Source organism: Talpa occidentalis, unplaced genomic scaffold, assembly GCF_014898055.3.
Source record: "Talpa occidentalis isolate TD23 unplaced genomic scaffold, MPIMG_talOcc4v2.1 talOcc4.8, whole genome shotgun sequence".
Lineage (NCBI taxonomy): Eukaryota > Metazoa > Chordata > Mammalia > Eulipotyphla > Talpidae > Talpa > Talpa occidentalis.
This window is the reverse complement of record NW_023605194.1, coordinates 49,452,973-49,469,372: the sequence shown is the minus strand read 5'-3', so window position 1 is coordinate 49,469,372 and position 16,400 is coordinate 49,452,973. Positions and strand designations below refer to the sequence as shown.

At 36.2% G+C, this 16,400-nt stretch overlaps 1 protein-coding gene across 1 annotated transcript in view; it reads left to right on the top strand.

Annotated features, from left to right (window-relative positions):
• The window catches only part of REEP3 (receptor accessory protein 3), a 90,879-nt gene extending 75,592 nt beyond the window's left edge, over positions 1-15,287 (top strand). The window contains exons 6-8 of the mRNA XM_037497332.1: positions 7,199-7,346; positions 14,283-14,428; positions 15,129-15,287. Of these exons, the coding sequence (XP_037353229.1) occupies positions 7,199-7,346; positions 14,283-14,428; positions 15,129-15,185 (351 nt within the window). The 3' untranslated portion in view covers positions 15,186-15,287. The remainder of the gene's footprint in view (positions 1-7,198; positions 7,347-14,282; positions 14,429-15,128) is intronic.
• The last annotated feature ends 1,113 nt before the right edge of the window (positions 15,288-16,400 follow it).

The following is a 16,400-nucleotide window of genomic DNA, read 5'->3' as shown; positions in this document are numbered from 1 at the left end:
TAATGATTTTTACCCTCATATTTTATAACAATCGAGCTTTCAGTCATGTGTGAGCTTAGAATAATTTTTTAGGCATGCATAAGTCACAAAATTTACCTTCTATATATCCTTTGTCAGGGTAGATATGTTCTGCCAGAACTAGGGAATTTTATGGATTCATAAAAAAAAAGACCCACAGGATATGGGAAGCAAGATATCCAGTACAGAAGGGAGGTGACAGGAACTCTGAGGAGGAATACTACACAGCAAGTATAGAGTATGACCTGCCAAAATTGGATGGGATTGGAAAGGTACCAGGAAAGGTGTCTCCAGGAAAATATCTAATGGATGTTTTCCAAGGGGCAATATCTAATGGGTTTAATCCTGTACTGGGATGATGTGCTGGGCTAATCCTTAAATCCAGCATGTGCTGTGACCAGACACTGGGTACAGACAGAAGATCTACTGTACAGCTAGAAGCAATGTGAAGAGGGAGAATGTAGGACCACTGCGCAAATGATTTTTTTTTTAAAGGGATAATTGTTAACTCTGGAAGAAAACCAAAAGTTATATAAGAAAGGGAGTGAAATAATGGAGCATGACTTGGCTCAGTAGTGAACAGCATTTATATTACAATCAATAAAACACAGACTGAATTGAACAACTGTGATTTTGCTCTATTGGGAGGATGGAGGAAGGGAGAAAATAAGTGAAAGAGAACTAAAATCCTCAGCTGCCATTAAGGAAAGTAGAGAGTTTCCTGTCGGGGGATGGAAAGGAGACCAAGGGTGTTTTACTTATATTTGTTACAAAATTTAGCATTATTTAACTTTAGATGTATTTCTCTGCAAGGAAGCTGCTTTCTGAATTTTCCATATTTAAAAACACCATTCAACGTGATTCTATGGCAAAAACCTAAAATTATATTTCAACTTGAAATATTACTCAGAAAATATAGACATTCTAGAACATTGGTATAAGAAACAGAAGCATACAAATGCCATGTTTCCTTCTCACTTTAACACTTAAATGTAGTTTACAATTATACTCTGTGAGATACCTTCCTATGTATTATCATGATTTCAAGGCATATTCATTTTATTTTCACTTATTTTTACTACTTCTGAACTCTCTAAGTGGAGAGTCAGAAATCCCAAATCACTGTAAAATTTTGATTCCGTCCTCATTTATTTTTATTTTATAGTTTGCTGCCATCAATATTTTACATCCTACATTTTTATTTAAATGAATATTATTAATAACTACTAGAAGTAGTTATTAATAAAGTAGAACTAGTAGTTACTAATAACTACTAATAGTAGTAGTTAAATAAAATAATAAATAAAATAAAATAATAAATAAAATAAAATAATCCCTACTATATTGTTGGTGCCGAGAGTCAACAATGAACAATAGTCTCTACCCTCATAGGCTATGAATGTCTGTATTCACTAACTGAAAATTTTGTCTCATCTTTCATTGCTAAGAGCCTCCCTCTTGCCCTCCATATTAAAATAAAGATCATCTAACAGAAGTGGGTTTTTTCTGTTGAAAGACTATAAAAGTAATCCTATATCTCCTTTTCCCTGGTTTTCTTCTTTGTGATTCATTGTTTTTATTTATTTATTTAACAGTTTAAAACCACCTTCCCACTTCAAAGGCAGGAAACAAAGAACACAAATATTATCTAACTTAACCACTGCAAAACAAACACACACATATCCTGTAATTTTAATTTATTTTGGAGCTTTCCTTTCTTGTTTGTGATGTCGTGAGCCTTTCGCCAACAAGATCACTCACTGGGTATGAAGTTTCCCTCACTATTCTCAGCGTGAGCACAGAAATGTTGGCTTCAGTCATCTTGGATTTTATTCACTAGAAATAATCATTAAATATGCTGAGCATAGCATAATGTTAACACTGTTTGCGTCAAGTTGTCCTGTGCCTTATTTCGAGAAGTTAAAATAAGTTCCATCTTGGAGATGTCAAAGTAAGGCACTGTGATGGAAGAATCACTGATCCAGACATTTCCATACAAAAGAATAAATTGAAAACTGAAATAGGAAAATAGGTCAAGTTTAAGGAGAAACTGCCAGAAAGCCAATGGTAGGACTTGAGAATTATTTTAAATTTTTATAATACATAGTTTTTAAAAATATCTTTCGAGTTAAAAATGGCAGGACTTGTGTGACCTTTAAAGATCTGTAATACCCCTGACTAGGTTTCCCTGGTTGAACCACCTGAGCATGTTAGAGATGAAAATAGAAATCTAATCACAACATTTATTACACCATAAAGCAATTTTCAGAAAATGTTACTCAGCTCTGTGACCTCATTACCAGGCATCTGTTCACAAGGTCAATGTAGAGTTTATTTTGGCTGAGCAAAGCATAAATGTATGAAGGACCTTCAAGGATTTTGCTGAGGATGTTCATAGCTTTTTTCACTTGAGAAATGTAGGTAACTTTTGTCTAGATGAGCAAGATACTGCCAAGTGGAGGACAGTTGAAGAAAAGTACTGTTTGTCATATTAACCTTCTCTTCGAATTTTCCCTGGTAGCCTTTTCACAGTAAATTCTTTAGCAAACATTGTCTTAAAAAAAAAGCAATCATCACAGAAATTAGAACCTTACAAGTGAAAATGTTGAAATCTAATTGACTTTAAATAATCATGATCTGGTAAGAAGTCCTGATATCTGACTCTCTGTTTGTGAAAGGATTTGAGGGTATTCAGCAGTTCATCCATTCAAAAAGGAGATCATTTTTTCCAGACAATGGAAAAGAAGAATCACACTATTTTCCTTACAAGAAGCAGAATGTTAAAATTAACATTGAGTTCTGTAGCACTGAAATTATCTGCATATCTTTAGCTTTGATTCCGCCACTAATTAATCATGAACTTTTGGGCAAATATCTGCACTGATCTCTTTTAAGTATAAATTTTCTTGCCTGTAAAATGAAGGGATGAAACCTGACTTCAAAAGCCCCTTATATATCAAAAATGATGGTTCTTAACTAAGGGCACATTTGCCCCTGCTGCCCCCTCTAAGGGAAATTAGCAATGTCTGGAGACACTTTGGGTTGTCACAACTGAGGAAGGGGTGTGTTGCTACTGGCATCTAGGGGGTAGAAACCAGGGATGCCCCTTAATATCTTAGGATGTGTAGAACAGCTTCCTCACAATAAAAAATGATCCAGTTCTAAATAACAATAGTTCTGGGGATGAGAAGTTCTACTCTAAAAGTATGAGAAGTCACATAAAGCTAAAGGGATATAAAACTATGTGTAGATAGTTTGGGTTAGCAAATAACTTTTATTTTAATGTTTTTCTCTTACAAATGTTCTTTGATAAATATTATTAATTTAATATTAAAATCACTATATTATTCACTTAATGTAAGTGAAGTCAGTTCTTGGGGCCTCCCTGGTGACATAGGGGTTAAATCTCAGCACTATCAAGCTATCACTTCTGTGGCCTGAGTTCTGTTCCACCCAGGGAACTAACCCACATGGTACAGCAGATCTCTCCTGTCCCACCGGCTGCTCCCCTCAGCACTGTATTTCAGTACGTGCACCTGTTCTGCTCCCTACTCTGTCTCTGGTGAATCCTCTCACCCCCTGCACCTCTGGCCTGCACCCCAGTTCTTCTATGCATAAATAAATAAAAATAAATCTTTAAAAAATGAATTCAGTTCTAGCCTAGACTTGAACAGATTAATTGTTGAATGTCCGTAGGGAAAAGAGATTTCCCTAAAAGTAGGGAAGTAACCTTATCTGCAATTATAATGTAATATGTGAAGGGTCAATAAGAAATAGAGCTTAATGGCTATTTGTTATTGAACAGTATAGTAAGAATTATTCAGTTACAGATTGAATGCTAGTAAAATTACAACTCAGAGTAGCTGAATCAAGACTCATGAATCATCAGTGCAATCCCTATGAAAATCCCAATGTCATTCTTCACAGAAATAGAACAAAAATCATGAAATTAATTTGGATTACAAAAGACCCAGAATAGTAAAAAAACACTTTTGAGAAAAAGAACAAAAATGGAGGTATCATGCTCTCCTACTTCAAACAGTACTACAAAGCAATAATAATTAATATAGCTTGGTATTGGCATGGGAAGCAGACACACAGATCAGTGGAACAGACTTGAGAACTCAGAAGTAAAATCACATGCAAGGACAACTTACAACAAAGGAGCCAAAAGCTTACAATGGAACACAGAAAGTCTCTTTAATAAATGGTGTTGGGGGCCTCCCTGGTGGTGCAAGTGGTTGGTTAAGTCTCAGCAGTATGAAGCTATCCGAAGCCACTGCAGCATGAGTTCAATCCCTAGCCAGACAGCTGACCCATGTGGCACAGCGAACCTCTCCTGTCTCGCCCGTTGCTCCCCTCAGCAGTGTATTTCAGGAGATCCACCTGTTCTGTCCCCCACTCTTGTCTCTGGTGAATCCTCTCACTCCTCCACCTCTGGCCTGTACCCCAGTTCTTGTATGCATAAATAAATAAAAATAAGCCTTTAATAAAATAAAATAAATGGTGTTAGGAAAACTGAGCAGGCAAGAGAAAAGTAATTAAACTAAACCATCAACACCATACCCAAGAATTGACTCAAAATGGATGAAAGACTTGGATGTAAGATCTGAAACCATAAAATACATAGAAAACCATAGGTGATACACTCCTTGACATCAGCCTTAGAGTTGTTTTTAAGGATTTAACCTCAACAGCAAGGGAAACAAAAGCAAAAATAAATGAGACTACATCAAAGAAAAAGCTTCTGAACAGCATAAGAAATGTGCATCAAAATGAACAGACATCCTACTGAATGCGAGAAGATATTGCACATCATATGCCTAACAAAGGGCTAATGTCCCAAATATAAAAACACATAAAACTCAAAAACAAAAACCAATTAAGAAATGGGCAGGGCCTCCCCGGTGGCGCAGCAGGTTGGGCACAGTGCTGTGAAGCTGTCCGCAGCCTCTGCAGTGTGGGTTTGATCCCGGCCGGCCGGCCAGCGAGATTCCCACATGGCACAGCAGACCTCTCTTGTCACGCCCGCTGCTCCGCTCAGCGGTGTATTTCCGTCATCTGCTTGTTCTGCTCCCCACTCTGTCTCTGGTGAATCCTCTCACCCTCCCGCGCCTCTGGCCTGTACCCCAGCTCTTGCATACAAATAAATATTTTTAAAAAAGAAAGAAAACAAATGGGCAGAGAATCTGAATGGACACTTCTCCATGGAAGACATACAGAGGGCCCACAAGCACCTGAAAAAGTGCTCATGATCACTTATTATTAGGGAAAATGACACCAAAACCATAATGAGCTATCACCTCACACCTGTGAGAATGGCTGTTATCCAAAATACAAAACAAGTGTTGGCGAGGATGTGGAGAGCAGGTAACTCTTATATACTGTTGGTCGTAATGTAAATTTGTTCAGCCATTATGGAAAGAAAGTAGTATGTAGTATGTAGATTCCTCAAAAAAAAAAAATGAAGTTCATAAGATCCAGTAATCTCACTTTTTGGCATTTACTCAAAAAATACAAAATGTTATGTATTGCATTTTGTAAAAAACATATTGCAAAAAACATATGTATTGCTGCATTATTTACAATAGTCAAAAACTGAAAATAACCTAACTGCCCATCCACAGATGATTAAATAAAGATGTGATATGTATACACAATAGAAAGCTACCACTCAGCCATAATAAAAAGATGAAATTCTGCCATTTGGTACATGAATGGACCCAGAGGACATTAGACATAGTGAAATAAGTCAGATGTAGGAAGACTGCACTCTGTGATTTCACTCATGTGGTATGCAGAAAGAAACAAACAGATGAGCTAAATAAAACAAATTTAAACATTTGGACTATAAGACCAATTAGTGGTTACCAGAAGGGAAGGGGAAATGAGGACAGGTCAATCAGGACAAAGACGACATCCTATGGTAAAGGACAGATTTGGACTTTCAGTGATGACCTTAATGTAGTATATACACATGTTGATTTTCAGCAATGCACACCTGAAACTTAGTTACTGGTATAATGCAATATTATTCAAATTTTAAAAAAAATTTAAGACTTGTGCATCAAGACCTTTCTCTTCAAAATAAAATTCATGTTAGAAGTAACATTTGAATGTTTTTAAGAGCTTTAGTTCTTGAAATTGAGAAATGAACCATTATGGATGAGTTTCTACAGTAATTTAACTAGAAGCAATCATAAATTCACAAGTGTTAGGAGAAATTAAGTATAAGAAACCTTTAGAAGAATATTTTTAATTCAGCTATAAATAAGAAATGAGTCATCTATATGCTATGCAAATTTTCTAAGTGAATAAGTTTAGAAATTATCTTTTCACAAAGCTTTAGACTTTGGGAAATGTAGTTATGTCAGAAAAGGGAAGAAATGTACCTTTCTGAGCTGTACAGTGTTAGAAATCATTGAACTGTCTACTGTGATGGAAATGCCTTGTGTTGCACTGTTTTATACAATAGCCACTAACCACAGATGTCTATTGAATATTTGAAATGTGGCTAGTGCAATTGAAGGGCTGAAATTTTAAGTGTATTTAATTTTGGTTATTTTAAATTTAAATTCCCACATGTAACTAGTGTCTACCATGTTAAAGTTAAATTATGTAGTAGTAATAGTAATAATATGCCTTGCCAGATAATGAATTCATTAACTGAGTCTCATTTCATATCCAAGATTCTTTGGCTCTTAATATTTTTTTCCTTTCTCCTAAAAATACATTACCACTCCTGACTTACCTTAGCTTTAAAATAGTGTCTCTTTTACTTTAAAACAGTAAATCGTAAACTTAAATCCCAAAATGCTGGTTTAAGAGAAAGCAAAATTATAAATGCTATTTACTCAGAGGGTGAACTTGTCAATAGAGATTCTTACGTTTTAAAATGAAAAATCTGAAATGTTTGTGGAATGAAATGTTCTAATGTCTGCAGCTTTGAAACACATTAGAAAGTGAACTCATGGATGGGTAGAGGGTAGATGTGTGATAAAGCAAATATACCAAAATGTAAATGATACATGGGAATCCACTGAACAGTTCTTTCAACTTTAATGAAAATATCGTTTTAAAATGAATAAGTTTCATAATAAATACTTGGGGAGAGGTAAATATGAGCATGTTAAATGTCTTAAAATGTATTTTTTTTCTCGGATCTATCACCTATAACTAGAGCCAAGGAGCAATAACTGAACGTTTACGAAGTTTTAGTATGCATGATCTAACTGCTATCCAGGGTGAGGAGCCTGTGGAACAGAGACCGTACCAACCTTTACCTGGGATAAAAAAGAAAAGTAAACCAACATCCAGTGAATCAGCAGGTGCGTTTGTTTGTTTTATTGTATCTTTAAGAGTCTGGATTTTGAGTCAAGATGGCCACAAAATAATACCCAGTAACTAGCTGAATTTGGGTAGACAAAATTTCCTTTTTTTTTTTTTAAAGTTTATCCATCTATGCATACAACAGCTGGGGTACAGACCAGAAATGTGTGGGGTGAGAGGATTCACCAGAAACAGAGTGGGGAACAGAACAGGCAGACTGAAATACACTGCTGAGGGGAGCAGTGGGCAAGACTGGAGAGGTCTGCTGCACCATGTGGGTTGTTCCCTGGCAGGCCAGGGATTGAATTTGTGCTGCAGAGGCTGCGAACTGCTTCATAGTGTGGTGCTTAACCCTTTGTGCCATCAGGGAGGCCCTAACAAAATTTATTTTTAAGCATATATATGAATGTATGTATATGTATATTTGTATGTAACCACACATTTTCCCACCTCCTGTATTCCCTTGTTCAATCTTGGCTGCCACAAGCAGATAGACAGAAACTGAGAAACTGAAGATTTTTTTTTTCTTGCATCTGTAGTGGAATCCTTGGCTATAGCCAGTAGCTGTTCTAGGTCTGTCAAAAGATGCATTTAAGCTTATATTTTTTAGTTTTACACCTAACTGTAGCTCTCTTTCTCAATTTTTTTTTCTAACTAAGGTTAGTGCTTGCCTTTTGTTGACTCTGGAGATAATCCAGCCAAGTAGCAGTAGAGGCGGGGGTGTGGCTACCATCACCTCCTCACCACCAACACTAGTCCTGACCTGTGATCGATGCTCTTGCTACTCAAACTATGTGGTGACATCTAAGTTTTATAGTTAAACACTTTTTACTGTAAGTGCATTGAACAAATAAGAATATTGACTCACAAGATAGTTTTAAGCCAGTAACAAAAGATGACTCAGTTTGAAAATGGGATTACTCCAATGGAAAATGTGTTGAAATTACATATTCTAAATCAAGAACTAACTTGCAGATATATTCTAATGTAAATTACGGGCATGTCGTAGTTGATATTCTAAAACTTTTAATACACTGTAATCTTATAAACACACATAAATAAAAAGACATTTCTTAGTTATTTTTCACATGTTAGAAAGTTTTAGGTCAAGGCTCAACTGAGAAGTAAGATCATCAGGAAATTTCTTATTAACATATCATTAGTCCATAAGGTAAATGGCTGTTTGATTTTTTTTATTAAATAGAAATTTTCTTTTAAAGATATTAAAAATCACCCTTTTAATGTTATTTTTATTGCAATAACAGCATTGCATATACATTAGGGGTATAGGTTCACAGCTCCTCAGCTAACACCAGCCCCACCACCAAAACACCCAAAATCCTCTTATATAGTCCATTGTGTCCTCCCTTTATTCCTCCCCCACATTTCCCTCTGGTAGCTTCAGTTCTACAGTTAGATTTCTGCAGTTTATTTGGGTTTTGTGAAACTTATCCTTTATAATTAAAACCAATTTGTTTTTTTGGTTGGTGCTTTTTTTTTTAATTAATTTATTTATTTATACAAACACGGGCACAGTCAGAAGCACGGGAGGGTGAGAGAATTCACCAGAGCCAGAGTGGGAACAGGACAGACTGACGAAATACACTGCTGAGGGGAGCAGCGGGCGCGGCAAGAGAGGTCTGCGCGCCATGTGGGACCCTCGCCCTGTGACCAGGGATCAAACTGGCGCTGCAGAGGCTGTGGGCAGCTTCGCAACCCAGCGCTCAACCGCTGCGCCACCAGGGAGGCCCTAGTTGGTAGCTTTTTATTGAATTTTTTTTTATTCAAGTAACATTAGTTTCCAATAATTAAGGTATTCATTTTTTAAGTATCATTCCCTATTTTCCTTTTATTTACTCACTCATTTACTTCCAAAATTCCTCAAAAATGAAATTGGTAAGTTTTTCAGTGTGGGAGTTACATTCACGTTGCTCTCTGTCTACTGGCACATGTAATCAATGCAGTTACCTCCGAATCTCTGATTGTTCACATACACAAGTTCAGATATCTGGAAAAGTATGGCCCTCTTAATGTGTCCTGCTCTGAGCTTTTTGAGGTTAGCTTATCAAGAGGTGTTCTGCTTTGCACTATTTACAATAGCTAAGATATGGAAACAACCCAAATGCCCAAAAATAGATGACTGGATCAAGATGTGGTACATATACACAATGGAATATTACTCAGCAATCAAAAAAGATAAACACATGCAGTTTGCAGCAACATGGATGGAGCTAGAAGGGATCATGCTCAGCGAAATAAGTCAGAAAGAAAAAGAAAAATACCAGATGGTCTCACTCATGGCAGGAATTTAGAAAACCTAAATAAGAGACCAGGAAAAAGACTAATCAATGCAAAGTAATAATCAAAATCAACAAGCAACTATAAACCAGAGACACACAATTGGGGGGGGGAGGGATTAGGGAGAGGTGGGAGAGGAAGAACTAGAGTCAAAATAAGGGGGGAGGATGCAATTGTAGGGGGGATATAACCAAAATGAAAATGCATACATTGTACAAAGATGAAAAATGATGTAAGAATTATATAAAATAATTTTTTTTAAAAAAAGAACAAGGAGTTCTGCTTTGATGAACTCATTCAAATCTGCTTATTGTCACGATGGGAAAAACAGCTTCTTCCCAATGTTTTTTTTTTGTGAAAGTGGACACCTTGAACATGATGTTCCTTTGAACATGATGTTCACTTCCTTTGAAAGAAACAACATTAGATAAGTGGAAATATTTTCTTCAAGGAACCTGACACTACCCTATTAGTTAAAAATGGCCCAATACTCAATTTCAATACCAGCACATAAAGAGATTTTATTTTTGCTTATTTTTTTAGATGTTTTATATATTTATTTAATACTTAACATGACTAGGCAGCTTAAATATTTTTATCCTTATTTTGTTGTATAAACTAAGACTTGAGTTTAAAATTACTTGTCAAAGGCTGTGTACTCAATCACAGACATGAGGTATTCGAGATTCCTAAACCAATTTTTTTTACAGTTGTTCTGTCATTGTAAATTCAAATAATTTGAGCAGAAGTGACTTTAGGATGTTTTATTCAAAGATAGCAACTAGGTGACATGCCCATGGCTCCCATTTGCTAATGCACTGTGGCACTTTCCTACACTGGCTTAGAATGCCACTCAACATACTGCCCCAGACACCTCATCTGGCTAGTGGGACTTATAAAGAAAACCTATTCATCATCACCCATCTATCTTACCACCATACCAGATAAGAAGTCTCGGGTCCAGAGTACTCAGTAAGGGTCTCACAGCTAATAAATAGCAAGATAATCCTGACACTGGTCTAGGGCTCCTTCCACCACAGTAGCTAATGATGCTTCCATGTCAACCTTTCTCTGATTCTGCACTCAAATTAATATGTGGAAACTACATAGAACAGTGCCTGGTACATGCTTAAGTATGAAATCAAAATTGACTTATTATAAGAAAGGGTAACATAAAATATATCGATTTAAAGTATATGAGATAAGTAAAACCAGGCTAGTATGCAAAAGCATCTACTATTATAGTTTCCTAAAATGGTAACAAAGCCCTAAGCTGATGTGTCCCAAAGAGTTGTAGTCTTAGGACCTACGGCCCTAGCAACACAGATTCCTCAGTTTAGGGCTCCCCAGTGACTGCTTCTGAGGAAAGTGCATAGAAGGCACTGTCGTGAGGACAATACCACGTTGCCCCAGCCTGGCAGACCCAGAAGCCATTCAACCAGCTTACTGCGTGCCTGCTCTGATAAAACACTCAGATTCAGTTTCTTTCATCATTTCCGGTCTCCCTCTTCTCCAAAGTCTTTTAAATCCTCAGACAACTTCAACTAACATTATTTCTACCACTCAGAGCAGAATTTTCATTGATACTCATTTCCAGTTTCTTAGAGAAAATGCATATTTTAGAGGATTTTTTATTTTACTCTTTTTTTTGATGCATCGTTTTGTTTAGTAAGAAGTTGAACTTGTCAGTTTCATGTGATGGATCCCATTGGCTACCTTCTCTGTCCTTGCTGTGAACTCTCATATCTGGCCCACCTTAGTCCCAGTAGTCTCCTGTTTCCAGTTTCATCCACTTCTGATTCATTCTACACAGTGCAAGAAGAGTTTTATAAAGAACCCAAGTCTAATCACATCATCCTTCTGGTTAAAATGTTTCAATGGCCCTCCATTGCTCTCTGATGAAATCCAAGCTCAGTAGTATGTAATTTATTAGCACCCCAGCCTGTTCTCCCACTATGTCACTTACTAGCTATATAGAATGACCGCGACCTTTCAGAATTCATCTTAGTCACTCTCTCCAAAAGAGGTCTTCCTTCCCTACTCACATCCTCCACCCCCAGGCTGAGTTCACTCTCTTATTGTGTGCTATCATAGCTCCTTATCTTCTGTTTATAGTATTTATTATTGTTATGCCCATTACAGTCTTTTCCTCCCTATTAGGCTGTAAGTTCTTAGGGTGGGAAAGGACAGATGTGTCTTTTCTGTCATTATATCCTCATAATTTAGCATGGCTTCATACATAGAATTTTCAAAATACACAATGAGGAATAATGAATCAAATCCATCACTTTTCCTGAAACTAATTTAAAAGCTAGTATAATTTTTTAGTATAATTTTTTTAACTGAAATTAGGAAACAAAAATAGAGTAAGTTATTTATATATTTATATTTATGTAATCACTTTACATAAAATTCTAATTCCTAATTGTTTAAAATAAGAAGCAATTGAATTAGCTCACTCTGTTTGTTGAACTATAGTACTGTGCTTCACCTCCGGCCTTAGAAAATATTCTGATCAGTTGCTTCCTTTCTGCTCTTTAATTGATAGAAATAGAGAAAAATCTAGAAATAACAACCTCAAAATAATTTTTTTCTAGCTGACTTGCCCCGGTTATAGAGGTAATGAAATTTTTTAAATAAAAACATTACAAACTTGAAAGATGAAGAAACTTAAAAATACCTAAAAGCCCGCTTTCAAGAGATGTAGTGGCTTCATTTTTATGTTTTTTTTTTTTTCTTTCTTCCTATATGTATTTTTTTCCACTTGATACAGCACCAAGAGCATTTCCTGAGCTCTGTTGACCCCATTCCCTCCCTTGGCCACACAGATCACCTTGCAGTTCTCACAGGCAGGCAGCCATGCTCTCCCCTGACTTAAGCCTCTGTATGTGCCATCCCTTCTACCTAAAACGGTGTCCTTGGAGCGCTGGAGGAAACAAAGGCTCTTGGCCTAAATAATAACTTATTCTACTTATGAATCTTCCCTAATTTCTAGCCCAGAAGTCTGGCAGCATCAAATGGTACCAAATGATTATCTTATTATGAAACTGAGGCTTATTAATAACTTTGTGGTTTGTTTCAAGTTGTAAAGTGTGTCTCAAGTTGTTATGTCTTTGGATATTTTTTTTTCATGTACGGGAAGTCCATCCTTTGCTCCCTTCTGAGGCTGGGGCAAAAAAAAAAAAAAAGCAATTTTTTTCTCACCCAAAGATTTAGATATTAATGCTCCTTATCTTTATTAAAGGAGAATTTGAAACATTACAGGGCCTTGTAACCTCATCCCTCTCTTTATAATCAACTTAGTGTTCTGGTTGCTTAAAACCTGAGTACTCTCTTGCTCTCTCCAGGGAATGGTTCTCTAAATGTGGACCCTGGACCAGCAGCATAACCTGGGAACTCATTAGAAATTAGATTCTCAGCCCTATCTTAGGCCCATCAATCCATGTATTAACAAGTTCTCCAGGTGACTCTAATACGTGCTAACGTTTGAGGACCAGTGCTTTGGGAATGGAGTGTTCTTGTCCCTTAATCTCAGCCTCAAGATGCTCTCAGACTTCTGGACAATAACCAGCCAGACCCCCTGGATGCTTTCGTATTACCCAGTGTTAATAAGTCTTTGTAGCTACACACAGCAGCCTGTTAGCACACCCACACCATCTCTTTCTGACCTTCCTGATGCTGTTTTTTTTTTTATGACTTACATCTGTCATTGTAGCCTGCAGCATTTCTAATTACTGTTGTCTGTCTGACTGGGTTTTAGCTCAGCAGCTGCAACCATGTTGGCTTAACAGTTCCATTATCTGCCCCTGGTGAACTTACCTTGTTGCGAGTTCTAGTCTCTTCTGGTCTTTTCTGACTCCTTAAATTCACCCTACCTTTCCCAGTCTTTTTTTTTTTTTTAAGATTTATTTATTTGTTTGTTTGTTTGTTTGTTTGTTTATTTATTTATGCAAGCACTGGGGTACAGGCCAGAGGCACGGGAGCGTGAGAGAATCCACCAGAGACAGAGCAGTAGAACAGGCAGAAGAACCGAAATACACTGCTGAGGGGAGCAGCAGGTGCGACAGGAGAGGTCTGCGCGCCATGTGGGAATCTCCCCTGGCCAGCCGGGAATCAAACAGGCACCACGAAGGCAGCGGACAGCTTCACAGCACTGCGCTCAACCTGCTGCCACCGGGGAGTCCCCTTTCCCAGTCTTGACAAAGGGTTTGACACAAGATGGAGAGAAGCAGATCCTTAATACCCAATTAAAACCGAAAGTACAAGTGATAGACTAAAACACACAATTGCTTTGGTTGTTTAGAATTCATGAAAAGGAGACGGGGCAGCAGGAAACTTCTTACTACCTACATATTCTTTGATTTTTTACTCAAGGTAAATATGTTACTCAAAAATAGATTATTCTTATTCTGAAAAAAATGCATAGTAAAAACAAGAATGGTCAGGGAAACTTTGGGAAGAAATATGAGCTTCATCTAGAATAGCACAAGGGGCAAAGACTAATGATGAAGTGGATATTCCAGATGAGAAAGGGAGAGGAGTGACTGGGCAAATGCAAACCATACAGGCCAGGGGGAACGGGCAGTGCTGACCGGTATCCTTTTACCAAAACATGCTGGTTTTGGCAACTTGTTTAGGTTATGGAATTCCACTGAAAGATGGAGATGAGAAAACAGATGAAGAAGGGGAAGGAATGTATTCAGATGATGAGATGTTAACACACAAAGGGCTTCGAAGAACACAAAGCATGAAATCTGTGAAAACCATCAAAGGCCGCAAAGAGGTCAGTCAAGTAGATTTGTTTTCCTAATGATTTAGTATGAAGGGATTTCTTTACTGCATTATCATTAAGGATATTAATGATCCATAAATGAAGGATTAGAATAGTGGCACAGCAGTTATATTTAAAATTCTTTATTCCAATCAGATACATTAGGATCTCTGAAAATTTGGAAAATGGTAACTTTCTAGTCTTCCATTATAAGTACAATACACAGAAGTAGAATGATATACAAACATGGTGACTCATGGTTGTTCTGAGTGCCCAGTGCCAGCCCTACACATAAGGACAGCAATGAACAAAATTATGTGCATGGTTTTACCTTGAACCAACAACCCACATAAGGATCAAATAGTAAAAGTTTGTCCATAATAATACAATGTCTTTGTGTCCAGAAAGCAATGAAGGATTCCAGGGAATGGCACATTGTTAGCAATGTACATAGACATTGTCTGAAGTAAATCATAAATAATGAGTTCATGTTTTTATTTATTAGAGACTATTTATTAGAGACCAACATATTCAGCATAATTCCAGCTACATTTTTGAGTATATAAATAGTAATGTCATCTGACTATATCTTTATAGGATAACTGATTCTATCAGAAAAGTTAAAATCTTGTTACTGTGATTATGAACTATTAAGTCTCATCTAATTTCAAAAAGTAATCATCTAATTTGTATAACACATTTCTCTCTTCAGGTGCGGTATGGGTCACTCAAATATAAAGTAAAGAAGAGACCACAGGTGTATTTTTAGTCATGGACACTTCAAGTAGCCCAAGACAAATTTTGCTAATACATCGACTTTTTTTCCAACATTATATATTCACAATGTATTCACATTAAATAATTCTTTAAATTGTGGCGGTGGTAGGGTTTACTTTCATCAATTTAAATAGTTTTATTTAACAATTACATCCAAATCTTGACTGCGAAGGGTAGTTATGCAAAACTTACTTATATATGAAATAATAGAGAATTGTGTTGTTTTCAAATTACTCAGCAACATTGAGTGGGGATATAAATTGATATCCCAACTAATGTATAATGATACATTTATACTAATATATAAAATGATACAAACCCACAGTATACTTGAAAAGAGTCTTCTTATGGTTCAAGATACATCAGCCATTGTGGTATTGTATTGTGTTTACCTCCATTTACACTTATCTGTCACGTGGGGATAGTAATTAAAGAAGCCTCTAATGCAGCAGTGACAGATAAGATAAAATAAGTTTTATGTACTCTTTAAATTTTAACTTTTTTTAATGTTTTCTATTATTTCCACCCTCAACTGAAAGTTTTCTAAACAAAGATTTGAAAACCAGGTATCCACATAGCACTTTTATTCCTTACTAGTTTTGCACACTTGAAAATTGTTTACTTATTTTACAACTGTACATTTTAGTTGTATTGTCACTATTGTTATTTGTCGTATTCTGACATATCAAATTCATGCCTTGAATTACATCATCTCTGTTGCTGTGGGTTTCATTTGTTAAATTCATTTGATTTTCATAATATAAAAATATAATTAACTGCTCAATTTTAACTATTTAGAATTATCTTCTTTACAGATAAGTTATATTAAATATTAACCAGTTTTTCATTTTTTGCTCTACCTTAGAGTTGAACTTAGCATGTTTTTGTTAACACTGGTTATACTTTTAACTTTAAAAAGTTGTAGATTTTATTAAATAGAGTCAGAGACCAGTATAGTGCTTAGGTCTTTTCTAATTCATGAAATAACCCAACAGTCAGTCTATTCACAGGCTTGGCACTCATATTTGCTGCTGATTTATAAATTTCATACTAACTAGAAACATTTGAATCTCTTTCTCTTCTGGCTAATTTCCTGCAGATGCAAAATACAGAGGTTGTTAGTCTTACATCTTAAAAGCTATTAGAATAGATATTAGAAAAATACCATGTTTTTATCCAAGAGATTTTGAGGTATTCATATTTGAGA